Below are 28,000 nucleotides of genomic sequence, written 5' to 3'. Positions count from 1 at the left end.
TCATTACACAGTTCAAGAATAATCCTTCCTTCACCTTTCTTCCCTCTTTCCTAACTTCGTAAAGGACTAAACAAAAATCTTCATCAATTCCCAAATTCTTTCCTTTAACCTCACTCCTACAACCCTTTTCAAATCCTCAAAGATTCCGAAAACTCCATTTGAACTTCACAGAAGTTGGATTGAAGAGACGGAGGAAGATAGAGAAGCTGGAGCTGGTGGTGGTACTATAGTAGGAGTTGTTAGTGATGGAGGAGGAGGAGGAGGAGAAGAACTGTTGCTCGACGCAGCTAATCGACGGCAACGGCGAATTTAACTTTGTTGGATTGGAGAAGTTCATGAAAGCTATGAAGTTTTCTCAGTGCGGCCTCTCCTACGCTGTTGTCGCAATTATGGGACCTCAGAGCAGTGGTAAATATCATATTTCTTGATTTTTGCTCTGTTTCATTTGGTTACTAATGGTTTAATTTAGCCATTTATGAGCTTATTTGTTTGCGATATAGATTGAATTTGGCATTTTCTTTGGGTTGTTTGATGATTAAACTAGTTTAGTTGGATATGTGAACAGGGAAGAGTACTCTGTTAAACCATCTATTCTTTACAAACTTCAGGGAGATGGATGCTTTTAAGGGAAGGTACATTCATAAATTTTCCCCTCTTTTTGTGCTTTGGTTGGATTTTCTTTTTAATTAGTGTAGACGCAAGAGAATGTTGCGCTATTTCTTGCACAAGATATCATTTTGTGTTAGAATTCTGATTTTTTGTGTTTAATTTTTTTTATAGGAGTCAAACTACAAAGGGCATTTGGATAGGCAAGGCAGTGGGTATCGAGCCCTTTACAGTAGTGATGGATTTGGAGGGCACTGATGGCCGCGAGAGGGGCGAGGTAGTAAATTTTTCGTTTTGTATCTTGTATTCTAAGCACTCATTTTTTTTGAAATCTGTATTTTTTAGTACAATGTGAATATGGCGAGTTACAATAGCTTTTAGCAGTTATTCAGAATGCTAATCTTGAGCGAGGATGGTGCGGTGTAGTAGTGTAAAAGTATCAGCACTAACTTAAATTGGCTGGATATCAGAAGTTGTCTACAGGCGTCCTTGACTCTTACCACGACTATTGATGGTCTACCACTTAGTATTATTATTATGTTTTTTTTTTCCAAGTGCTACCCATTTTATTAATTGACATGCCTTTTTAAGGTTTCTTAGTGCAGTTATTTGTTTGATAAATATCCAAATCACTCTGGCAAAATGGGTGGACCATGGTCTGGAAGCTTATTCCCTTTTTAGTTAATCAGGAAAACGGATCTGCTAAGCATGTTCTTCATATATTTGAAGAGATGATATAGGTTACTGCATGGACTGATATTATTAGCTAGAGCTAAGAACAAAGCCAAACATGTATAGCTTGAATAGGGGTGAAATATGCAAGATGTTGACAGCATTAAGGTCACATGGCATAGTAGAGATTTCTCTTAGTGTTCTTAACCATTAGATATTAATGCATCACACATTTTCATTGAAGGTGTTGATTTTTTGATTCCAGGATGACACAACATTTGAGAAGCAGAGTGCACTATTTGCTTTGGCTGTTGCAGATGTTGTTATAATAAACATGTGAGTTTCTTGAGTTTATTAAATGGATGCCGTGGATTATCTTGATACCCTATTCTTGACCTTAGAACTGACCATTAGATAAATATTTTATTTGAAAATTTAGAATGTAATATTCAAGGAAGCAAAAACCTATTCTGCCACTCAATATTCTAACCCTGCCCAGCTGCATTTTTTTCCCCGGCCTGTTATTGCTGTAAGCATGCTTTATGATATCCTGAGCATCTAACTATTACACACACACACACATGCACACATGCACACATACACATATACAGACATATATATACATATACATCTTTCATGACTTCGTAAATTCTTGATCATCTCTTGTCCTCTTCAAAACGGTGTTGTCTTGGAATTTTACATTTTGGTTTCTTTGCTTCACTTGGCTAATCATTTTTCATTATCGTTGTTCATGGTTCTTATACAATTTGTTAATACAAATTCTAGAATCCCAGGTAGCTACTAAGACTTAGCTTTCTGTCCACATGCAGGTGGTGCCATGACATTGGTCGAGAGCAGGCTTCCAATAAACCACTTCTAAAAATTGTATTTCAGGTATATAGTATGGTTTATGGTTTTTTGTGAATGCATCAGTGCCTTATGTTGTTGTATCTTCCTTTTTGACAGGTTATGATGCGCCTGTTTAGTCCACGAAAAACGACACTTCTATTCGTTATACGTGATAAAACAAAGGTCTGATAGCTGTTTATGTGATCAATGCCTTCGCCATCCTAGTGTATTTTTCAAGAGAAAATTTAATGTGCCTGTATTGGGATTCTTGTAGACGCCTTTCGAATATTTGGAACCTATCCTGAGGGAGGACATTCAAAAGGTAATATTTTGTCTCACTTCTAGTAGAATCTAAAAGCAACTTACTTCTTGGATGGACATTTTCACTCTGGTCTTATTGAAGGTTACTGATTATACAGATATGGGATACAGTTTCAAAGCCGCCGGCCCACATGGACACCCCTCTCAGTGAATTTTTCAATGTAAGAAAATTGTTTGCTTCATGTCCCATTTCTGAATTCGTCTAAATTACAATGCATTTTATCAATCTGATTCTCTTTTTTTATTTCTTTTTTCTTTTTGTATTTGTTTGAATGTGAAGGTTGAAGTCACTGCCTTATCCAGCTTTGAAGAGAGGGAAGAACAATTTAAAGAGCAGGTTGTTTGTCCTGGCTGCATACTCTCTCCTCTCTTTTGATTTTTCAATTTCTGTGGTATTATATGAGGTAAACTTTATCATGTCATTACTGTTTGTTCTGCTTCATACAGGTTGCACAACTAAGGCAGCTGTTTTTCAATTCCATATATCCAGGAGGGATTGCTGGTGACAGAAGAGCTGTTGTTCCTGCCTCTGGATTTTCTTTTAGTACACGGCAGATATGGAAAGTTATTAAAGAAAATAAGGATCTTGATCTCCCAGCCCACAAGGTTCACTCTCTCTCTCTCTCTCTATCTATCTTCAATAGAGTAGATAAAGATAGAGGTTCTGATAATATAAGTGATCTAATATATTTTCTCTTAGGTCATGGTTGCTACAGTACGATGTGAAGAGATTGCAAATGAGAAGTTCAGTCTATTGGCATCTGATGAGGTTTATGCATATTTCCATTGTCTCAGTAAAACAAGATTTGTTTCATTTGGTTGTGGTTAAGATCTTTATTGGAAATAGGATTGGTTGGCTTTGGAGCAAGCAGTCCATGCTGGTCCAGTTCAGGGTTTTGGGAGGAAGCTGAGCTCAATCTTGGATGCATATCTATCTGAGTAAGTTTATAACGATCTCAAGAAGAAATATTGATCATCATCTTAGAGGCATTTATGAAATAACTGGTGCTTCTGAAGCTTGAAAGCTTTTACCATTAATGCAAGTATAACTTGCTCTTTGAACATCTGATTCCCCTCTGCCAATTTTCCTTGGGGCAACAAAAGAACAAAATACAGAATAAGACTGCTCTTTCTTTGAGCAGATATCAATGTTGATTCAGTTGCTTGTTGGCAGGTCTTGTATCCAAGCATGATGTGTAAACTATTTGAAATTCTTAACTATCCATCCGGATAATTTCATACTTTGCTCTTCAAGAATCAAATCTAACAATAAATTGTTGCTGATGCTGCAATCCAATGTCATTCCATCTAGATGGTTGTTAAAGCTCTCTTTGATAACTTATGTGAAGATTTTCCTTATCACCAAGAAACCTGGACAGTTAAATTCTTGCCCTTGAGAATTCTGCAAGAACCATTCACTGATCCTGCTGTGGAGATCACTGGATTTCTTATACATGTGATCATTTGTAAACAAGTTAATTTTTTAAAAAAATATCTTGATTCAGTTGGTTTGTTAGATTCAAACATGTAGACAGTTCATATAGCTCGAAGAAAATGAAGTACATTGGCAACATTTTATCATCTTCATGTAGTATTGACAAAAGCTTTATTTGGTGTGTGGCCCTAAAAATATGAATGGAGACTTCAGGTTATATATACTGGAATTGTACTGTAGTTGTGCTTTAGGTTGTTCTTGAGCTCAGGTACATTGGGAAAAGTAACATAGGACTTGAGCTTGTTTAATTGGTTATAACATGTAATAGATATGATATGGAGGCTGTCTACTTTGAAGAAGGTGTCAGAAATGCCAAGCGTCTGCTGTTGAAGTCAAAAGCATTACAGGTTGGTAGTGTTCTTTTAGTATTCTTCTGCTATATTTAGTATTCCTCTGTTCATGACATCTACAAGCTCTGTGATCTTCTTCAGATTCTCAAGGAGTTCACTTTTATGAGTCATTTTGCATAGTTTCCTCAGTAATGCAATTACATAGCACAAATTTTGTGAAACCACTAGATGGATAATTCATTTTGAGGAGCTTTAAAAGGTCAATGGTAGTATTAATTCCCTTTTTCTTGTTTTACTTAGTGTAGTTTGCAAGCTAATCATGAAGAGACTATGGGTATTAGAAAATGACGGCTACAACAAAACTGTGAAAGAGATTTGGAGAATTTTATCCTGTAGAGGGTTAATGTATTTCATTTTTCCCCATTTTTCTTTTCTCTAGTAAGTAGATCATAAATTAATCAATTAATTACAGATTTGCAGCTTTGCTAGAAAGCAATGAAGAGAAGATAGTATAGTTTTTAAAGTCACTGTAAACTCAGTCAATTCCTAGAAACTCAAAGCCATTGATCGTGAAACTTGTACTAATGCTTTTGACATTAGATTTTGTTGGAGCGAATTATCATTGGGATTTATCTGTTCTTATGGATATTACTTTATTTATATCCAGCAAATGGTCCTTTTCATTTGAACTTGTAATCTTTAAGATTCCTTCTGTTTCTGGTTTCCCCTTCTCTACTTTCTTTTTCTATTCTTGGTATGATTTCGATATCCCTAACATATTATTCTCTCCTTTGTATCATTACATGATTCGTCATCTCTTTCTGCTGTTGAAAATCAAACTGGGATAGTTTTTGAGCTTTTCCATTCTGCTATTATCTGTCATATGCTGACAATTCCTGTGTTGTGCAGTTGGTCCATCCTGCTTACATTACTTTGTTGGGGCATCTGCGTTCTAGTGCACTTACGAATTTCAAAATTCAACTTGAGCAAAAATTATCTAGAGGAGAAGGGTTTGTGGCTTCTGTTAATAGTTGTATGCAATCCTCAATGCTCGAGTTTGACAAGCATTGTTCAGGTTATTCTTTTACCTTTGGATATGTTTCATGGTCAAACTTGTGGATTCTTTATAGGCCGCAATACACCTCTTAAAACTTAGGTTATGTGTTAGTCTTTGTGTTGCATTTTGCCATGGCGGGATATGTTGCTAAAGTGTCACCTACTCTGGAAGGGTGGAGTATAAAAGGATAGTGAAATTGAAATTGAATTAAATAACTTGAAATTGGACAAATACCTGTAGACGTGGGTGTTTTGGGTATTTTTTTTCCCCTATGATGCATGTAAGGTGTGGACTAACAGAGACATCAGCTACGATAGCTGGTACTGAAATGCACCAGTCATGGAGACAAGATGTGAGAGATTTTGAAGGCTATTTGGCAGATTTACCCTTTAAAGCTTCCTTGTGCATATGAAATGCTTTATTTTCTGTCAAGCTCACTGCTGAATTGGACAGTATTGTCACAATTTTATGCCTTAAAAAGTTGAGGCTGCAACCATTCTAGATACTTGTATAGCTCTCCCCAGTCAATCTCTGCCTCCTTAGCCCTCCTAGCTTGCCACCTCTTTCTCCTCTATCTCATCCTAGTATGTCATTCACCCCTTACTTCTTCCCATCTTCCTTCTGTCTGGCCTTTTATGTACTATTTATAGCAACCCATTCTCCCCTTTTTAAGAGTTTGTATTGTCTCCTCTGACAAATGTGGTTTCTGGTGCCCCTGTTCCTTCAGTTGGCTAGCTTATGATACTTTCTGTCACAGTTAACCACTAAAATCAATGGAAGGGCCTGAATTACATGCTTCTAAGAACTTCCTTTACTATTTGTGACAAAAAGATAGTTTAAGGGATAAAGCAGAAAAAACTTGGGAACTGTTAATGTACATAAATCAGTCAGACTGCTATGGATGAAGCACAAAGTATTGGGAAGCGACAATTGACGCATCTCCTCAGTCAAATGTTATAATACATTCTAAAAGGAGTTGCATTTTCTGAGTCTCATTTGTTTTGTTCTTTTTACTTTTCTTTGGCCAAAACCATTGGAGGTCCTAATTAGATACATTGTAATAATATTGACTGGTAAGGGTGATTAACCAGCTTTCAGGTTCGGCTTTTAGGCCTCCATTAGTTCCAAAATGGTTCTTGAGCAACAATGTGGGCTTGTTGCTGCTTTTTCTGCATGATATCTTTCAGACCTTCAAGTGTTGAGAATATCTTTCTGCCCTATCTCTCCATCTCTAGTTGGTGGTGTGGGAATGGTTTATCATACAGTTGTAATTTGCTTCATTTGAGTGCTTTGTCCTTGTTTTAGATGCTGTGATAAAGCATGCTGATTGGGATGCATCTAAAATTCGTGAGAAGCTTCAACGTGATATGCAGGCTCATGCATCTTCTGTTCGTGCTGAAAAGTTGTCACAACTGATTGCTAAATTTGAGGTAATAACTCATAATTGATCCACCAAGGTTACACTGTTTGTTACTTAGCTATTCTTTCCTTTCCTGTGGAAGACAGGTTTATCTTCATGTTGTCATACTTATTAACAGAAAAATAATAAAGCATTCATATATTTCCTTTGATAGAAACAACTTAGTGCAAGACTTGGTGAACCAGTGGAATCCCTTTTTGACACTGGTGGCAAAGACACGTGGGCTTCAATAAGAAGGCTTCTGAGACGTGAGACAGACGCAGCTGTATCAGGCTTTTCCACAGCCGCTGCTGGTTTCGAACTGGATCAGGAAGGATTTGGCAAAATGGTCCAGAATTTGAGGGACTATGCTAGAAGTGTTGTCGTTAAGGAAGCTAGAGAGCAAGCTGGGAAAGCTGTTATTCATATGAAGGACAAGTAGGCTGCAGCTGTTTATTTACTTCAGCTGTTTATAATTTGTTCATGTTACTTATCCAATTCTAATCTTTTAGGTTTACAATGGTTTTCAACCATGATAATGATTCATTGCCAAGGGTATGGACTGGGAAGGAGGACATTAAAGCAATTACACATGAGGCACGCTCTGCGGTAATTTGCAAAGATATTCTGCTGGAGGAAATAATACTTAATATTTGGTGGGTTAATCAATGTTTCTAAAATGCACTTCTTTTTGGTAGGCTGTCAGCATTTTGTCAGTGTTGGCTGCTGTACGCTTGGATGAGAAACCAGATAAGATAGAGAATGTCCTGTCCTCTATGCTTATTGATGGCTCGGTTGCCATATCTTCCCGGAGTAGAGGTGCTGGAATTATTGGAGATCCTCTTGCCTCAAGCACATGGGAAGGGGTACTATGTTCTACATTATAGTTGGCTTTCTTCTAATTGCGTGGTGTAATCTTTCGGTATGTGTTTGTTACAGGTGCCCCCCCAGAACACACTAATTAGTCCAGTGCAGTGCAAGTCTATATGGAGAACATTTACTGCAGAAACAGAATATGTGGTTACACAAGCTATATCTGCACGGGTACAGCACTATTTATGTGTTTCTGTCTTGTTCATTAAGGGATTAATTGTTTTCATGGAATCTAGTTTTAAAAACGGGTTTTCAATCAATGAAAAAATAACAAGAATGATCTCATCTGAAATTAATATGTGGGGGTCTGTATTTTTGAACTTAATATAGCAGCAAATTAAACAAATAAAGGGAAAAAATGGGGTATCCTACTTTATGCAGTTTAAGTTGCATAACTGGAGACAAGTGAAGCTTCTCTATCTGTTCATTGGTAAATCTTGGTATGAATGATGCCTCAAATCAGTTCTTGCATCATGAGAGCTATTTTTAACCGTTGTGAGTCAAAACATATCTCATTTCAGGAGGCATACAAGCGCAGCAATAATTGGCTACCTCCTGCTTGGGCTATCATGGCAATGGTTGTGCTTGGATTTAATGAGTTCATGTTTCTTTTGAGGTATTGATCTGATGGGTTCGAGTTAAAAACTTGTTCTTCGGTACTCCATATGCCTTCAATTGATGGAATACTCTTTTGCAAGTTCAGCATTTTCTTCAAAGAGTGAAGTATGTTATCTTGTTTTATTTTGCATGTGACAGGAATCCTCTTTACATGCTGGCCCTGTTTGTTATATATTTATTTGGGAGAGCCATATGGGAACAGATGGACATTCCTGGGGAGTTTCGAAATGGCACTGTGAGTAGCTTCGATTGTATTTCCTTCCTTTTTCTTGTTGGTACTCAGTCTCTATTTGATTTGTCTTTTACTTTACCTGTTACCTCAGCAACTTCGTGGGAAAAATTGCTAATGATAGTGATTTAGATCCTAGTTAATGCCTTCCAGATTGAAAGACTCATAATAACGTTGTTGGGCATTAAGTTTAATGCTTTAGCTTGGATAAGGACCTTCTTTCCTGGGAAAAATGACTCTTTTCCATTCTCTGCAAGATACATAATGTAAATTGGATGTATTTCCAGATGGGAAAAATGTTTAAATTTCCAATATCAGTAAAGCCAGTGACTCATATTGCGTTTTGAGATTATGAGTGAAATCTGCTCACATTGGCTCTTGGGATGAAAGTGTAATATGGGTCAATTCATTTCTTAGTCCTGTCAGATCAAGTAACAGTATGCCTGGGTTAAAATGGAAGAATATATAATTTAGAGCTATGTGGTTTTTTTTATTTAACATCATAACTGGCTACTCCTGTTACCAGCCGTTGTGAACGATGGTGGCAGTCATCTATTGCATGGTTCATCTATTGCATGGTTTGAATACATGTAAAGCCCATTCCTGGTATTGAGTTTTTAAATTATCAGCATATTGGTCAATTAATTTTCACTCTCGTCATTCCAGTGATAGTATGTGGGGTTAAAATGGAGGAATGCATATCTAGAATTATATTTAAAGTTATATGCTCCCAGTTAATGACAACACATCTAGCTACTTCTTTTACCATCCGTTGTGAGTGATAGTGGGAATCATTTGGTGCATGTACCTGCACCTACTGGTAGCTGACTGTTGGGACCATCTGCTTTGAAATTGTTTTTCACTGTTGCACACAGTTCCAGTTTTCGTTATGGAAACTTTGATGTATGATTAAAGTTTATCAAAGTTCTGATACCCTTGTCTTGATCATATTGATGCGTTAAAAGAGTATATAATAAGAACAATGAAGGGTGAGGAATGTAGATGAGATATGCTAATTTCATTGAAAGAGATTGAAAAATTTCAAGTAGCTCTGAATGCAGAAGGTAGAATAAAGGAAGACACATAGAGCTGGCTAATTGGGGTCTGTGAGAAAGATACCTGCTTCCATTCTCCCTGTCATACTCTGATCCTATATGAGATAAATTTATGCTGATCGAATTCTTTCGGAAAATTCAGGTTGGTTCATCAATTTTCTGGTGTCATTGCAATTTCTTTCATGTAAAGATGAGAACTGGCATGTACTTTCTTGCCCCGCAGATTGCAAAATAAACGATTGATAGTCAAACTACTATATGATTTTTTTGGTTATACACCTTGTGATTGGATGCTATCTTCGAGGTTAGGCAAGTTATCATTGGTAATGTCACCTATAGTTGATCTTTGTCAGTTACTGATCCATGCTGTCCGACGCTTTATGAATGAGAAAAGGCCCTCTGTTGTAAAGAGTGACAAAGTTCTAACAATCTTTTGGTTTCTGCAGCTGGCTGGACTAATTTCCGTCGCTTCAAGGTTCTTTCCTACAGTTATGATTCTTCTGAGGCAACTTGCTGCCAAAGCTCAAGGGCACCCAGATCATGAACCAGCCACACACACTCAAACTCTAGCTTCTCAGAGTTTCAGAAGTCAGACACCAACACGCACCTCAACATCTAGTTCAACTATGGATTCATCTGTTTCTTCCAACGATTCAAGTGAAACTGGTGGTGAGTACTCAAGTCCTCAGCTAACTCGCAGAAGAGTAACAAATGTGGAACACGAGGAGTTTTCTTGATCCAAAAGTTCGTTCTCTGACACTACTATGTCTAATTTGTTATGTTTATAGAATACATGCTTCCAGTTTCCTGTGTTTTTCCATTTTTGTTTTGGGGCTCAGTTCTTTTACGTTTTCACCATTTGAAATCGGGAGAAATTGTATGGTGGGTTAGAGCGATGCATGCAAATGGTGGAATACATGTACTTAGACGTTCCAACTATAAGCATCTGCGAACAACAATGAGGTAAAAAGGAAATTTGGTTCTCATTTTTGTTTGGATAAGGAAAGAGGCCCTGTTTAATAACTTAATTTATCACTTAAATTTAATGAAATTAGATCTTAACATATTCAAATCGTTTGATAGTTAAAAATTGAACATTTGAGTTAATTAAGTGATATTGAATTTTCTAGACAAAATTTGTTTTCAAAAATAAGTGATAAGTAATAACTTATCACTGAATATGGTGCTATTAGGTTTAATATGTAACAATTTAATAACTTAATGAATTCAGATTTTAAATTTTAGACTTCAATTTTTGGATTTCAATTTTATCAAATGAATATCAATTAATGTTTATCAGGTAAACAACATTATTATTGGGTGCAAAACTCTGAAACCCGAAACAAATAAAATGCATCCTCTCTCTTTTTCGAACTTTGTAAGTTGTCCTTGGAGAAGATTCCAAGAGTGTTTCTCTAGTCACTGCACCAACTCTACTGGTTAAAATGTATTTTCTCTTGTAGTCACTTGAATACTTGGTAAGAGTAATTTTTCTTTTCTACATTGAGATAGCAAGAATTTCCAACAAGAAGAGACCACTTGCCGCTCTGCTTGTAAATTCCCTGCACTGGAAAACTGGGTTGGCATGGGCTCTAAATTTGATTTGCTTGTAAATTCCCTGCAATGGAAGACTTGGTCTGCATGGGCTCTAAAACCGATTTTGTTCTTTTGGATAATTTATGAGAGAGAGGAGGCCTGGCAGTCTGTTTTTTAAAAGTTAAATGCCTCCCTCCTCCAGGCGTTCGATTTTAGACCAGGGGCCCCTCACAGCTAAAAGAAAAGGTTGAGGATTCACTTGTAGAATATTTTCCCTTGTGGATTAGCCTTTTTGCCTCAGCAGTTGGGGGCTTAAAGCAGTGGATGATTTGTTATTACAGCAGGGAACAGCCTGAAGATGAATGAATTTGACAGTGACGAGCTAGCCAAAAAGTGGCGAAAACTCAGGAAGAGGGCTGATAGGGAGGCTGCAGATTGATGGCTGAGATATGCATGGTTTGACCTTATCCACTGTGTTTCATCATAAGGTTATTCTTCTTTCTTCCTTCCGTTCTAATAGTTGCTTATCTAGGTTTTTTTTACATGGTCATTGTCTGCATTTGCACTTGACATCCCTGGATTTTTTGGGCTTAGAAGATTCTGAGATGTGCATTGAGCTGCATATATATAGCTAGAGAAGTTTAGGGTTCTAAGTTCAATAGCTAATGTTGTATGTCGATGGAGGTCGATCTCCTAGGTATCTCTAGTTGCATTTAAGATGGATTATTAGTTAATGCTGATCATCTGTAATATTGCTAGTTGTGACGACCCCACTTCCCCCTAAGGCGAATCAAAGGGTTTGGCGGGCCGTCTGCCCAGCTCTCGCCGGGACTCACTACAAAACTCAAGCATGAATATAATCGATGGTTCTTAAAAGCTCAAACGGAGTATAATATATCCACCAGTCCAACATACCAAAGTACGAGTCCAATACTTCATCTAAATTTTCACAATAATAACTTAAGTACAATCTTATGTTTGCAATTCAAATCATTCTTACAAAAGTAAAATCCCCAAAATGTCATGAGATTTACATTCACTTCAACCACAAGTACATCATACCATAAAGTTCACAAATCTTTCAAAATAACCATTACATTCCACAAAGAAGATCAATCACAACCTAGATAAAGGATAATCCACGGTACTCCAAATCCTTGTGCTTGAGTAACTATCCTTCTCGAGCCCTGCATAGAACTAAAATGTTTTTGGGGGTGAGCTAAAGCTCAATGAGGTTTCAAAAGGAAAAATCAAGTATTTATAAACCATTGCGTAAGTGTTACTTTGGAAACACATGTAGAAGTAATACTTTTGTTGGCAACTTTATTATGAGTACAACTCATAAATCATTTAAAAACCACTGACGTACATTTGGAATGAACGACCATATAAATATATTTTCACGAATTTTAGTCAAACAAATAGTGGCTCGTCCGACTAGAAGAACATTACAAGGATTGCTTCGTCTCAGAGATTAATGCTCATGAGGAGTCTTACTCGAGAAATGTCAACTAGGAGAGCAATAACAGTATTAATAGTAAAGCAAACACAAAAGAATACAGTACTCGGTCCACTTCCCGTCCTTATAACTTCCATCGGTTGACTGGCCATCACCTTATCCCTCCAGTGGTAATACTCGAGTATACCAAAATACAGTGCCCAGGGTTATCAACCTATCCGACCGAGTCCGCTTCTGGCTCGAATAGGTGATAACGAAGGGAAGAAGGCCTTGTTCAGCCAATGTGATAAAGTACACATGGCCTACAGCATACGCAAATAACATATAAACAATGAAATATTGAACAGTTAAGCAGTACAACAACAGTTAGGTCGAGTGCGATAAAGTACACACTCGCCTAGAAATAAGTACTTTTCATTCAAATGAACAAGATTCATCAAGTATTAGACCACTTAGGCATGAAAGAAGCACTCATCAAATCACATCACGTATATATATAAGCAAGTATACAAGTAGTGGTTATAAAAGTTCGAGAAGCAATTTTGTGCAAAACAGTTTGGAATCCCTCACCGTAATCCGGAGCAAAGCAAGAGCAAAAGCAGGAAATTAAAAGAGCTTCTCGGTGTCCTCTGAATCACCTGAGATTAATCACAATTACAAATTACCTAGATGCTCGATTAAGGCGAATAAAAGAAAACCTCTTAGATACACACACTCAAGCCTCAAGCTCAAACAAATTGAAATAGGAAGTTTTAACTTAATCATTGTTATAAAACCAAAAGGAATTTAAAAGTCCCATTTCCGAGATAAATCGTGGCAAGGACTATCAATTTCAAAAGAAGAGTAAAATGCTTAATTTGGCACGGAAATCGAGAAGGTGAAAAATGTGTTCGTACTAGAAAATTTTCAATAAAAGCTCAAGTACTAGAATATAAGTGAAAAAGAATCATGTTTTCTTGCCGAGCAAGTTTTCTACACTTTTCATTTAAATTTATTAAAATCTAGTGTTTTTAACAATTTTCCTCTAAAACAACTGGCCCGGAATAATTTTATGAAAAATTTAGAGTTTGGAAGTTAGTGCAATTATTTCTTAAAATAATAAAGCTAGTGTAAGCAAAGAAAAAGAATCAACAAGTCAGCAAGGGTTTAAAAGTCCCGACACTCGAATTTAGCATTATCGTACTATACTCAATTTCTATAGCTTAATATTGGAACAAAACATTTCAACAAAGCTTGGTCAAGGGTACTCGAATTCAAGGGCCAAAACGGACTTTACGATTTCAAATCATTTGCACATTGTATTCTCGGTTGCCAAAATAGCCAAATCACAGTTTAAACATCAATTTCACTAGGGCTTCATCAATCATTAGCCCTAAGTCTCAACAGATTCAATTTCATATAAAATTCAACAAAGGAAGTCTAAGGTATCAAAACAATTCCAAATCACAAACCATGGACCTTCCAAATACATTTCAGCCAACCACTTGAACAAATTCACCAAAATTAAACTCTTGCAAAAATTTACTCAAATGGCCAAATATTCAAGTATTTCGGTTTAGCGAAACCAACATTCAAAATAAAGTTCCAAATTATAAGTGAGCATGTTTTCACCATAAAAATAAGTTTGGAATATCCCAAGAGTCTCAAAAGAGTGACCTAAGTTCTTAAAAGAGCAAGTAGGTTCAAATCGGAAAATTTCACTTTTACGCGTGAATCTTTGAAAAATCGGTCCGGAAGTTCAGAAAGTCCAAAAATGAAAAATTTTACACCGTCGGAAACTTCATGCGAAGCATAACAACTCTGTAGAAGACCATTATCCAAAAATCAAATCAGAAGCAAGTCAAAGTTTGCAAGTGAAATTTCTGTTCATAGAAGATAGGGCAAAACAGTCCCCACTTTTCCAATAACTTTGGATTTTTGTCACCAATCATAGAATCAAAACCAGCCTTTGAAATTTGATATGCGTTCCATTCCAGTATTTATACTCGATTCCGACGTTCCTAGCTCAAGAAATAAAAGTTTGAGGTTCGCACAAGCTTAAGGACTGATGAGCTTTGTTTTCCAGAATTTCAATTCTGACACACTTCAGCAAAAAGGCCATATCTGGCTCTATATTTACTCAAATCAGGTATAGTTGGTGGCATTGAAAATTAGATTCGCAAGGCTACATTGTTACAGAAGAAATCGTTTTCAACATCCAAACACAAGTGGTTCAAAAATCAGCAAAAGTTGCAATTTCTGGACTGTCCTCGGGTGAACAGTGACTGTCAATCAGCAAACTTTCAAGACTCACCACGGATCACTCGGGATGAACAAGAAAATGAGCTTGGTACCATTTTAAAGCTATAAGAGTCTAGTTTCAAATGCCGCAAGTGGCAGTTGATTTTGATCAATGAGCAAAACGTTATAGCTACACGAATGTTGCTGGTCAGAAAATTCTGGAGCTTGTTCCAGTTTTGCTTCTTTACTTGTAACTCAAAATTTAACCAACCATTTGGGTTGATTTTTGGTAGACAACCACAATACACATAGCACAAAATATCTACACTAATTTGGAAGCTCAATTAGCACTAGAAAATTTTCGAAATTACAGGGCAGCAGCAAACAAGAAAGTCGGGCAGTAAGTCAGAAATTTTCCAGGGTTGTGACCAAACTTTGCGTGAAATTTTGGTGTACCAAATCAAAGGGTTTTTGGCTGAAATTTTGTACACTTAAAGCTCAACATATTACATGTGTTACCAACATAAATTTCCATTTTACTGGAATCACAAGCTGCAAGACAAACATGCAAGCTCTCGGTTCCTCATCTTTGATCCAGCTCCCATTTTTTTATTCTTATCAAAATTTCCCTTCAGCCAAATATTATTATTCATGGCTAAACCATCATGCAGCCCGTAATACAGCTACATGCATGACCAAATAAACAGCTATCCATTAAATTTGTTTCATAACCAAGTTCGGACAACATCAAACTCACTAACCAACCAGAAATTCATCCCAACTCTCTCGATTGACATGCATGCAACCAGATTTTTGGTATTCCTTCAATTTTCTTGCTTAATCCAAGTTAATTAGCTTCATGCAGAGCTAGATCATCCAGACTTTGGTTAGTTAAACATACATATAGCTCAGATCATCAAAACTTGGTCAACCGAAGCAGCAAATTTCCAGCTTAAACTCTCGGCAACCATAGTTCCTGCTCAAACAGATTTTTCTGTGACTTAACTATCATCTGACCACACAACCCCACATGCATGCTTATAGACAGCCTCATCAACCCATAGACACTCAGCTAAGACCAGAAATTACCTTAGCTTGAAGCCTAAAACACACGACTGGCAGCTGCAAATTCTTCCTTCTCGGTCAGTCCAGAAATTTCAGTCCGCCACTCTCCCTCTTGCTTGCTCAAACTCGCGGCTGGATTGAAGATAATATAGCTCTCGGTTTTTCCTCCTGCTCACGGCTAGAATAAAGAGTGAGCAGCAGGTCTCCCTCTCTCTTCTTTTAGCTTACGGCCGAAAGGAAACAATGAGATGCTCAGCTCTCCCTCTCGGTCGTTAATTCCTATGCAATTGCTCCCTCACAGCTCACGGCAGAATAAGGCAATGGAAATGTGGAACAAATGATATGGAAGAGTTGTGGTGATTAATAGTTGATATAGTGGCGTGTGGTAGTGGAGGAAGAAACCGGCACTAAGGATAGAAACTACTGGAATGTGAAGTGGAAACGGATTCGGCAGAAATTGGGAAGTGTTTGGAGTTGCATTTGTTCAAGAATCATTTCTTGGCTGCATGGTGAATTTGAATTGGAGAAGGGCTATTTTGGTCTTTTCACATTTCATCCGAGGTTCCACTTACGTCCTCAATCCTAATCAAATTCCAAAATTTATCCCAAATGTAAATCGAATGCCTACTGGTATACTACCCTTTGCAGAATTCAATTATTGAAATACATCATCCTAAGGGCAATTATACAAAGTCTTGACTTAAAACGATTCGTCTTAATTCTAGGTTCCCGTTAACACCTAACATTAATAATACTTAAAATTAGCTATTGAAATTCAAGGAATTAATATTAAAGCAATAACACACTCTACGTCAAGAAATATTAACTTAACTTGGCAAAAATTCAAATAACCCAATATTTTGCACAATTAACTTATTTGCAACTTTAAACTTATTTTTACATACTTATCTAAGAACCAACAATAATAAAATTTATTAAAAGTCAAAGATGCAAATGCGACAAGTATATATAACAATCAAAAGCACCATAAATAATTCAACTCGAATAAATTTGGTCATTAAAATAATAATTGTTTAGACTCATTTTCGAGAAATTCATGCAATTTGGGAAAACTTGAGTAATTCACATACAAAAATACTTTTAAATGACCAATTTAAGAATATTTTGAAATAATTAAAATATGGGTCCTCACACTAGTTCCATGCTCAATATGAGCATCAAGACGAATAAAATCTGAAAGGAGTTCTGGAATATACGTACCTCGTGCTATTTAGAACTTACACGTTCTTGCACATAATGGTTATCCTTTGCACAAGTATATACTGTGAGATTACGCCATGCAATTAGAAGAGAGCCAACTATAATGTAGAACCTAGCACCCCTTCTCATGTGCTCGAAGCAAGAGGATCTCCAATGACACCAGAACCTCTATTCCAGGAAGATATGGCAACTGTGCCATCAATAAGAATCATGTTTCAAAGCCGCGGTCACGATAGTGGCCCGGATCGTTCCACATCGGTCTCAATATATCGGTTGTGATTTTGGTGAGACACAAATTTTTGAAACATTTAATATTCTAAAAATTATAAAAAATATAATTAACAAAAATAATAAAAATTTAACAAAAATAATAAAAATTCAAATTGATTCGGGATGACTCGGGGTGACTCGACCGTTTCTATCTGTCTCGGAGACGTCTTGACTGAGTTCTCGGCAATCTATTATCATGGAATCATCTCGTCCCGGTATCGGAACAGAAGGCACCGTTCCAGTGACAACTCCGCCGAGTCATCTTGGTCTCGGCCGAGTCTTTGAACCATGAATTAAGAATAGAGGACAGGACACTCTTTATCTTATCTGGTTTCTCATCCATGCGTATGGCAGCCAACACTGACAAAATATTTGAGATCCTGCCAAAAAGAAGTGCATTTTAGAAACATTCACTAATCCACCAAATATTAAGCATCATTCTCCTGCAGCACAGAATATCTCTGCAAATTACTGCAGAGCGCCCTTCGTGTAATAGCTTTAACGTCCTCCTTCCCAGTCCAAACCCTTGGCATGGAGTCATTATCGTGGTGGAAGACCATTACGAACCTAAAAGATTAGAATTGGATAAGAAACACGAATAAATTGTTGATAGTTGGAAGTAAGTAAACACCTGCAGCTTACTTGTCCTTCATATGAATAAACAGCTTTCCCAGCTTGCTCTCTAGCTTTCTTAACAACGACTCTTCTAGCATAGTCCTTCAAATTCTGGACCATTTTGCCAAATCCTTTTTGTTCTTTTCTTTGGTTTTATATACTCATCGGCCCCCTGTAGTTTTAGGATTCTTTCTTGATTTTTCAATAAAATTCGTGATGATAAACAAAAAGAGATTTTGGGTTTTCCTTTGCTCTGTAAATAATCTTTCACACATCCAAAGGTGATCCTTATGTTGCTAGAGATAACTAAGTGGCATAACGCAATACGTTTCTGCTTCTAAAAGAGCGTCTTTGTGCAAATTTGCAAAGCTTCCAACTTCCATTTGTGGGATAAGTTAAACAAAATTTACTTTCCAGTGTCCACGATTCCAATGTCCACCAGAAGTCAAATTGTCAGAAATAGAAGAAACACCGAAATGGGAAGCAGAAACATATGAAGAAACGATTGCAACATGATCATAATGTGATCAACTAGTCTCAAAATCCTGATCTAAACACAGCAATTCATGAAGTCAAAACCCCTAGAGCAAAATCAGCAAAACATATGCAGCTAGGCTCAAGTTATTGGGCGGCAGAAGAAGGAAAATGCCTGATCAGCTGAAAAATGAATTCTTACACGACTAGTAGTGCATAGGTTCAAAATTAGCTTCAGCTGTCCTAAGCAGTACAACAGGACTAATTTCTATTCAACTGTAGCAATATGCTTTGTTTCAAGAATGACACCATGGAAAAGTGCCATCTGGAATGTGCATAATGGTAGTACACGTCAGGACATCTTGTTCTTGCAGCAAGGCCTTGAACCCAAATTGAGTCTGGTAAGTTCATCGACAAGTGTCACGCTGAACATTCTTGGCATCGAGCATCTTAGTGGAGATCAGGACCACCGTCTCTTTAGCAGTCTAGCAATTGTAAGATCAGCTCCACCAAACCCGTCCATTACAGCATTCGCAGAAGGGAACTCAGCTCTGGCTGTAAAACTATTGATCCGCACAGGAGGTAGGGCATATGAGACCAAAAAAAAAAAGTTAACAGTAAAAATGTTTATTTATTTGCTAGAAAAAAGAATTATATAACCCAATAAAATGTCTTTGCTGAAAGAAGAAAAAGGAAGAAAAAAAGAAGATAAGAGGGGGGGGGGGAGGAAGACAGTTAAGTAGGTAGAAAACTGACTCAGTAGTTCTAGTGCAGGATACCATGATTGGTTTCTTTTTTTTTTTTTTTTTTGGGGGGGGGGGGGGGGAGGAGGCAGATAAGTAGGTGTCACATGTTAAAAAACCATGTGAACTGGTCACGCAAGAAAAACAATGAAAAGAGAAAACTGACTCAGTAAAATGGTTCAAAGTCTCGGCCGAGACCGAGACGACTCGGCTAAGTCGTCACCGGAACGGACCTCTCCGATACGATACCAAGACGAGATGACTCCGAGATACTTGACTCGCGAGAATTCGGCCGAGAAGTCCGCGATATAGATAGTCGACTTGAGTCGGCCCGAGTCAACTCTCAAATTTACATTTTACAAATTTTCTTTTGCTTTTTTTTTATTATTTTTGTTTAGCATTTTTTGAATATTATTCACAATTTTTAGAATATTAAATGCTTCCAAATTTGCGTATCGCCGAGACCATGACCGATATGCCGAGACTGACGTCGAATGGTCCGGGCCGCGACCGCGACCACGACTTTGAACCATGCTCGGTAATTCTAGTGCATGAGACCATGATGTTGTGTGAATCGTACCTTCCTGAGATGAGAAAGCCTGATACCTATCAATAGAATTTCATGCCTCTACAGTTTGGACACACTAACTAACAGTAATTTTATTTATTTGTTTTTTCAGTGGGAATAGCTGGAGAAGATTTGGGGGGGGCCACCCATCAATTATCTGTTTCACGAAATGTACAGAGCAGTCGTGTAGTCCAAGGTAATCGTTATGACAAGAAACTATAGTGATTATGATCACTTGAGAGCTCCTCTATAAAATTGTGCAGTGATCTAACAGATCATTTGAGAACCATTTGAATGTCTACATGCACATGTGCACCATTTGGGAAACATAAAATCAATTTCATTTATTTATATAAAAAATCACTAGTTGAATCTTCTAATTTCTTTGACATCATCCTTTAAGCTGGTAATTGTGGCTTCTCCAGTTGCATGTATTACTCAAGCACAACCTTTCTCCAGTTCCTTGCACAAACTAAAGTACAAAGCTAAGGACTATTTCGGAATCAAAATTGCTTTGCACTATGGTCTCAAGCGAATAAGTACCAACAAACAGCTGATAAGGCATCACAAAGTCACGCAAGCTGCGTATCTGTCTCATGGGCAAGTCCAGTAATGAAACAAAATGTTACCAATTTATTCGTCAGATAGCTAGATAGTCAAAGATTAAGAATCACCACTTTAATTGTAGTAAAAAACCATGAACAAGACAGCTAACCATAAAACCACACACAGCAAACAGACGCGCACCACAAACATAATCAATGGAAGGTGAGAAAGAACACAAGTAGTTCTGTATAAGGTGAGTGAAGATAAACAACTTAAACATTATGGTCCTTTCTTGCATCTGATAACTACTTTGTGGTAAAGCGCTTTACCTGCTCCGAAGAACAATGCAAGGCATACTTATGCGCTCTGCACCAGTAGCTCCAAATTGGCCTCCTGCAATAAGCACACAATTGTAGAGAGGAACCTCTGCATATTCAGCACCTGCCCGTAGTGTGGCCACAACATGTTGCAAGCTACAAAAGAGTAGATTTTGTCTTAATTTTAGTTCAGAGGCGAATTAAACTGATTATTTAGCTAAATAATTCCTATTTTGGGACTAATTTTGCTTTTGCTCAGGAAAAACTATTGCTGATACAGGTACATGTTTGACCACTAACAAGAACCTTTATATCAAAATAAGCAACTGAAAATCAACAAAATTTTCAAGTCTTGATCATTTACTGTACTAACCTTTCACTGGAGCTAGTATCAATATCAACACTCAACTTTAACATAGAAGCAACCTCTTTTGCAATTCTTTGTTTCTCAGCAGAAGCTGGAAAAGCAATGTACAACACATCATTTCCTAGCTCTAACTAAGATAAACATATACATACATACATACTTACATACATACATACATACATACATATATATATATCCTATTTCGAACAAAGATATAGGTGTTTGTGGGTGTTTATGCACACTGGAAATGCAAACAAATCCTAATTGTTAATTACCTGCTTTAGCCACTTCCCTGGCTAACTGTTCATCAAGGCTAGAAGATACACCTTTGCCGAATACAAGTTGCCCGTACAAACTCTTCTCTACATCTGTATTTCCTATGATTTTTACCGTTGACATTCGATCATTTCCAAGTTTCTCAATAATGGATCTGAAAATCACTCAAACAAGATGAGCTCAGCTAGTGTGGTGGTACCCATAATGTAAGCAACACTTTTCCTTGAAAAAGAAAAAACATGTGACCAATAATGTACGCTGGAATCACTATAATTCACATTAAAACAACAAAAGGGGGTGACAGGCGGAGATTTAAAAGAACTAGATTGCAGCAAAACTTTAACAAAGGCAAATTACACAAATCGTCTGCTGATAAATCCTGAAGGTCAGATTGTTAAGCAACTTTGTAGCCATAGGAGTAATTTTCAGGACAACTCATTCTTCACATGCATAAGGAGCTATATCAGCAGACAGGTGGAATGAAGCAACAGCAATATTCTTCAAGCCGTTAAGATGTGTCAGAAAGTGCCCAAAAAAAAGATGTGTCAGAAAGCACCTAGACCATAAATGTTTGACAAACATCAGTGAACAAATGGAACTGGGCCAAGATTGTCTTTGGAATTGAAAAGTTAAAATTTTAGGATGTCCACAACATTTTCACAGACAATTGGTAGCACCAAGCTCCATATACACTTATTATATGCAATACATAAAAAATTAGGTGCAAGAGCACAATTAGCTCAATAATTGAGTATAATCATATCACAGAAGATTCTCATTTCATCAAGTTTAAAGAAGTATTTTATAGGTTGATTTAGTAAACCAGCACCTCAGAGTTGGCATCTCTGCTTGTATCCTATTGGCATAATATATTCTATCACATATCTTGAGTTACAAATGTCCTCTCAAATTTTTGCCTTAACATCTGTAAGATATCATGGCACTGCCATAATAATAAAATTCCATATCTTTTCAAGGTCTCTGCAATAAGCATAACGAAAAATTAGCCACAAACCTTGTTACTTTTTCTCCCATTTTACTGTAAGCTGTCAATATGACAACAGGTACCCCTTCTTTACATGCATCATCAATAAAACTGCAAAAACCATGCCAGACAATTTTATTGGAAAATGCATAGCAAAGAAATTGATTGTTGAAAAATTAAAGTTCATGCTATGACAACAAATAAATTTACTGGTTTTGCAAAAAACCACTGAAGGCAACAAAGGGAACTGAGCCCATTTCTATAAACCAAATTCGAAGCATTCAATTGTGGTTGGAGATTTATATATCAACAAAGGAATAAAGATAAAACAACAGAAGTTTACAATCGAAGTTACTTTTTGCAAGATAACTGATCTATATAATGAAATAAATATAAGTACTGCCCAGCTAAAACATCATTCAAGTTCTACATTTATCCTGAATGTCCAAGACCATTTGCAACAGTCAGGATTCACTTTTATGAGAAACAATGTAAGACAAACAAAAGAAAGAGAAGAAAACAGCTCAATGATTCTTAGCAGATTCATTTGTTTGCCTCTTTTGTATTTTTTTTTCTTTTTCATGAAATAACATGCTAGGGCTACAAAAAGAGGACAACTACATTTTGTTGAAACTTAAATTTTACCCTTCATTTAGTCAGAAGACTAAAAGTTCGAAGGTCAATAAATGTTATACAACTGGATTTGCTAATGTTCATTTATGATTTAAGGAAAAAAAGCTAACAAACTATGGCCTAGAAAGGTACATCAAATAACAAGATGGCATTCCCAATTCTGGTTTTAGAGGAAAAGATGAACAATGGTAAGACTTCCAATTAGCAAAGAATGTACCAGATTTTCCAGACCCACATTAAGGACAATGTCCCAGATTTTCAAAAGCATTAAATGTGAGATAACAGGATTTTATTCCCGGAAGAGTCCTTGAAAAATAGCACTAAAAAGCGATGCTGGAGCAACCAGTATGCAAATGCAAAAACAATTTTAATCTTATCATAAGTTCAACTTATATTGATAAGCCAACAAATCTATATCCTCTTGAGGAAGTCTTCTATCACAAGCTACATAGGGTGAAAGGCATACATCAATTGAGCAGGCCAAGGTGCATCATCCTTGCAATTTGTTCACGATATTCACCTCCTATTGTCAATCTGTTAAAGCAAAAGAATTATGACATGAAATGAATGTAATCACTAGTTTTCTCTCCATTTGACATCATCAATTCTTGAACACCTTAGACTTTACGTCCAAATGACTGACCAAAAAACTCAATCAGGGGAATGAACTAATGTAATCATGGAAAGACTGTCACTAAATGATTCTCTCTCCTTTTTTTTTTTTTCCAATTGCAGGGTTAGGAAACATCACAGACACACATGGGGAATACATCCGTAGTATGCTTGATTTAAGGTAATAAAACATAGAAAGTGGGCAAAACGGGACTTGATTCATATACAGTTAACAGAATCCAGAGAATAATTCAATATCTAGTAGAAAGGTAAAAGGATCAACAATGTTCTAAAAAATCACCTAATATTTTAAGAAAGGTATGCATACTTCAGTGTCATGACCAGTCTTGAACTCTTCATAAAGACATCAGTCTAATGGAAATACATATCACATGTTTGATTTAAAAACTAGGGCTAAGGTAAGTCACTCACTCTTCCACCCCAGGTCTGAGTGGGAAAGACTTTGACATCACAAGCTCATCCAGTGCATTTTTCTGCAAAGAGTAAATTGAATACTTAGCAATTTACATCTGAAAATGTTACACATTTAACTATCCCAAGATAAGATAGGGTGAAGAAATAAGTAGAACAGTATTCAAAAAAGAAAAAAAAAATCTAAGCAACAAGTTTAAGATATGTCTAGAATTCTATACATGACAGAACAATGTTGCAGCATATCTAACTGATTATGCAACAAAAGGAAAGGAAATCAGATGTGAACTTTGACTAAGGATGCATGGAAAACAAACATATCATCATTAGTACCAACATGCAATTTCAAGGTGCATCAAATTGCAAATTAAAGTCCAAGGCTTAAATTATCCAAAAAAAGGAGAACCTTACCCCTTGTACCCACCTCATCTAAGAGAAAGGGAAAAGGAAGAAAGTAAAAAAAGAGAAAAGGAGGTGAAGAAAGTGCTGGTAACTTGGGTCCCATAAGACATTCATTTACAACTAGCCAAGGATTCTGGGGATTATGTATGCCTGGCTAACATGATAAAGGTGGGAATTTAAGATTAAAAAAAAAAACCTTACTTTTCAGATTTTCGTAAAACCATAATCTTGATTTTAATATTACCCTCAGACAAAATTACTCCTTTCTTTCCTTTAGTTCAGGATTTTCTTTTTCTCTTTATCTTTTTTTTTTTGGGGGGGGGGGGGGGGGGTGTTGGTGGTGAGGGTTCCATGAGAGTTTAAGCAATCAATATTGTAGACAGGACCTTTCTGGGTGTAAGAAAGGGTAAACCAATCGTCCGTAATCACTGAAAGAGATGCTTATGTTCATTTACAGTTTGTTGAGCCAACAGTGACATAGTGATTACACAAAGTTTATCAACATCCTGTTACACTTGAAAAAATAAATAAATAACAACAACAACAGTCTCATCTACGCCTTCAGATAAAGCAGGAAATCATTCAGTATGCTTTCATCAGTACCTTCTCCCGGAGAACACTTTTCACAAATGCTGCATTCTCATTGGTGGGAACTGAAGTAGGCCAACCAATCTGTATAAGAGATCAGTTAGAGAAAACTGTAAATTGAAATTAAGAATTGCAAAAGGACCTCGACACTAGAAACTTTACAGCTTGCACGATGTCCAGAAAAAATTAGTTTCATTCAACTTTCACAAAGTCAAATCATGAGGCTCACCCTGTTAAAATATATGACCAACATCTTTTCCTCATCACCACGACTCCTCCTGAGATAAAATAATGTTATATTCTACTCATCAGAAATTCATAACAGAGACAAAATTTACAAACATATGATCACTATTGAGGAGGTAAAACATCAGCAGAGCTTAAAGCATTGATAAAAGAGGAACCTACTAACGCAAATATGTTCTTAAAGACTTTTAATCAATGTAGAACACATTCACACGGATGGATGCAGAAGATGAAATTACAGTAGTCTTTCCTTGACTTCTTTTATAATCTTAGAAGATGTAAGAGACAAATGAAGAAGAAATCTAAGAAAGAGATCGGTCAAGCATTAAACTTCTACGTCACTTTGATCAGTTGAACAAAGTTCAAAATCAAAGATCCAACAGACATTTGAACCTGGTCATTGAGCACGAACAACAAATGCTGAACTATCTTCTCATCAGGATCTACTACAGGGAACTCATGTATCGTCTTTTTACAAAATTCTAAAGGTTCAATCACCCTTTACACTAGTGGTACTGTAAGTTAAATATACTACACAGTGTTTCTTTAGGCTCTTAATATCCATTCATCTTTACCATCCCCAGAATACTTACATTAGGATGATCTAGAGGTTTCCCTTAAATAACTAACCATCTAATTATTCTCATAACTTTATCTCATCCCTACAGCCAACAACCACTGCTAGAAAGAAACTCTTTGAAAAATAAGTACTGCACTAGATGATTCAGATGAACCATCAAAGTCCCAATTTTCTTGAATTCAAAGCCTGACTTTTGGCTGGTCCCCATAGGCTATATGTATTGATAGCACCATTAATTACTACACTGTCCAAAAGAAGCAAAATGAAAAAACAAAAAAATGCTTAGGCAGTGTCCACAAGAAGCAGTTTCTACAAAATTGAATTTTATCTTCAACCTTTTGCCATCATGACTAATATGGACACATCACGCATAGTTGTTAAATTGTCGAGCCAAGTTTGATTCATCTCCCACCTGATGAGGTCTGAATAAATTGGTTCAGTCCAATTGGCACAGTCCAGTCCAAGCTTTCGAAATGCTGACAAAATCAATCAAAGAATATCTAACTTGCAATCAGATGTATTGACCATATAGAAAACAATAAACATAAAATACAACTTTCTCAGCACCATTCATTTGTTATCAAATTTCAAACCTAAGTTGAAGGCTTTCCGATTGCCGAAGCGGTAGACATCCATCAATACCCTGGACAAACATAAATTGTCAGAGAAATAACTCCATTCAGTGCTACGAGTTTGAATGCTACCTCAAGCACAAAAAGTCAACCTGTATCAAACACCTATATCGTGTGAAATAATAAGAGAAAAAACAGTTTACATGGTCTCATATCTTGCGTTCTCATCCCTTCACAAACTGTGAACAAAATTAGTCCTGGAAATCTTTTAATACTTGCATCTTCTTCCATAGCATAGTTCGCAGAAAGTGATTAAGCAATTACAATTGTAACCACAAAATGACGTACAGCAACGGCATTGTCAAAGCATTCTTTGATTTATCTGGTGGATAGGGATAGAAGGAAAGAGTTCCACCAAGAAAAACCTAGAACATGGGTGTCCACAGGGTGACTGGATATTCCTATCAAATGGATACAAGTTTTAGCTTTAAAGCTACAAGAAATATGCCCTGAGCCAGTCTTATACTTTCCTGATCACTGATCAGAATACTAATGCCCTCCAGAACAATTTTAATTCTGTAAGATATCCCACATAACTCTGTTAAGTTTCGAAACAATATACAAGCAATTCTGTGATAAAGAAAATGGTGGCTCAGGTAATGCTCGTATTCTTTGCTAGCTATTCAAATTTTGCCTGCGCCTAGTAGTCCAAGTTGTCTATGACATGGGCACATGCTTTTTCCTTTACCGTCCACATGAGGAAACATAAAACTCACACATTAAAGTTTTATGTCAATTTAGTGAAAAAGTTAGCTAATTTAGGCCTCATTTCCCGATGATGTCAATTTAATAGAATCTTTATCCAACAACTTTTATTAGATTTTTTTTTTCTTAGAGGCAACTACTTTTATTAGATTATGAACAAAGCTGCACGAAATGAAACCATGCAAAAGCCAAGCTGGAGAAAACAGAAGTTGACATTGAAAGAAATCTTGAACTAAATAACAACACAACCCCGAAAGCAAAACAACCACAGAATCACAATTAATTGGGGAAAAAACTCAACAGAATTACAAGCATGATAAATTTCATATCTACAATCAATTTCATTTAATCCAGTCAATCTGACACACATTTCATTTAAAAACAATAAAAATTTTGACCAATTTATTCATGTTTTGTAATAATCAAGAACTTAAAATGAAAAAAGTAAGATACCCTTCAACTTCAAGAAGAACAGCAAGTTTCTGAGGTGGGTTCTGATCAACACTGCTAGTAGATGAGCTTGAGGCATTATTACACATAAATTGCAACCTTTTGGCGTGAAACAGCCTTGAATTTGAGGAAGTATGAGAAAATAGAGAAAGATTGTGGAGATGGGTCTCGGGAAATCTACGGTTATAGTATAATCTAGGACTAGCAGTACTAGTACTTCTGCTGTTGCAGCAGTTGCTGAAGCCGAGGATGGGCTGCAGAATTGAACATGAAGAGGATTCCATAGAAGGAGGACTTGGAGCAAATTCAGCAAATGGTGGATTTTCTTGTGAAAATGATGGTAACAGGAGTTTCTTGATATTCCACAGAACAAACAAGTACGTAAATCCCCTAATTTTTACATTTTCCTCAATTGGCTTTTATTTTTTTCCCCTTGTTATTTATTTAAATTTTTGAATGTTGTAATTCTCTAGTAATTTACTTGGAATTATGGAAAAAGCTATTTCTGATAAGTTAGTAAATTGTGGAGTTGCAGTATAAGATTATTATTGTTTTGGTTAAAATTAACAATTTAGAATTTTTGTACTGCATTTC

General features: G+C 36.6%; 2 protein-coding genes across 3 annotated transcripts; one reads left to right on the top strand and one right to left on the bottom strand.

Annotated features, from left to right (window-relative positions):
• The first annotated feature begins 23 nt into the window (after positions 1-23).
• Positions 24-10,450, top strand: LOC113783534 (protein ROOT HAIR DEFECTIVE 3 homolog 2-like). 2 transcript variants are annotated; one of them, XM_027329693.1, is made up of 22 exons: positions 24-408; positions 566-632; positions 781-883; positions 1,544-1,614; positions 2,109-2,172; positions 2,245-2,310; positions 2,402-2,449; positions 2,547-2,609; positions 2,729-2,785; positions 2,896-3,054; positions 3,149-3,217; positions 3,296-3,387; positions 4,212-4,290; positions 5,143-5,308; positions 6,596-6,720; positions 6,865-7,127; positions 7,202-7,298; positions 7,388-7,555; positions 7,629-7,733; positions 8,084-8,178; positions 8,319-8,415; positions 9,911-10,450. In XM_027329693.1, exons 1-22 carry the CDS (start codon positions 246-248, stop codon positions 10,199-10,201), a joined length of 2,508 nt encoding a protein of 835 aa, XP_027185494.1. In that variant the 5' UTR covers positions 24-245; the 3' UTR covers positions 10,202-10,450. The 2 variants fall into 2 exon arrangements, with proteins under 2 accessions (XP_027185494.1, XP_027185493.1); XM_027329692.1 differs by having other exon boundaries at positions 781-886.
• A 7,879-nt stretch (positions 10,451-18,329) lies between these two features.
• Positions 18,330-27,799, bottom strand: LOC113783834. Its single transcript, XM_027330067.1, has 11 exons — positions 27,410-27,799; positions 26,213-26,262; positions 26,032-26,095; positions 25,023-25,071; positions 24,809-24,877; positions 23,804-23,865; positions 22,157-22,237; positions 21,141-21,295; positions 20,872-20,956; positions 20,511-20,654; positions 18,330-18,887 (listed from the first exon to the last, which is right to left on the bottom strand). Exons 1-11 carry the CDS (start codon positions 27,688-27,690, stop codon positions 18,785-18,787), a joined length of 1,143 nt encoding a protein of 380 aa, XP_027185868.1. The 5' UTR covers positions 27,691-27,799; the 3' UTR covers positions 18,330-18,784.
• Positions 27,800-28,000: the final 201 nt, after the last annotated feature.

This window comes from Coffea eugenioides, chromosome 9 (genome assembly GCF_003713205.1).
Source record: "Coffea eugenioides isolate CCC68of chromosome 9, Ceug_1.0, whole genome shotgun sequence".
NCBI lineage: Eukaryota > Viridiplantae > Streptophyta > Magnoliopsida > Gentianales > Rubiaceae > Coffea > Coffea eugenioides.
This window is presented reverse-complemented; position numbering and strand designations above follow the sequence as displayed.

What these genes read in the sequence shown, in the direction of transcription:
- LOC113783834 (XM_027330067.1), bottom strand. Translation starts at nt 27,690, where the DNA reads ATGGAATCCTCTTCATGTTCAATTCTGCAGCCCATCCTCGGCTTCAGC. An exon ending in GTTCTTCTTGAAGTTGAAGG is followed by an intron (nt 26,263 to 27,409) that starts GTATCTTACTTT and finishes ATGTTTGTCCAG; the next exon opens with GGTATTGATGGATGTCTACC. An exon ending in TCGGAAAGCCTTCAACTTAG is followed by an intron (nt 26,096 to 26,212) that starts GTTTGAAATTTG and finishes TGATTTTGTCAG; the next exon opens with CATTTCGAAAGCTTGGACTG.
- LOC113783534 (XM_027329692.1), top strand. Translation starts at nt 246, where the DNA reads ATGGAGGAGGAGGAGGAGGAGAAGAACTGTTGCTCGACGCAGCTAATC. An exon ending in TTGATCTCCCAGCCCACAAG is followed by an intron (nt 3,055 to 3,148) that starts GTTCACTCTCTC and finishes ATTTTCTCTTAG; the next exon opens with GTCATGGTTGCTACAGTACG. An exon ending in CACAAGCTATATCTGCACGG is followed by an intron (nt 7,734 to 8,083) that starts GTACAGCACTAT and finishes ATCTCATTTCAG; the next exon opens with GAGGCATACAAGCGCAGCAA.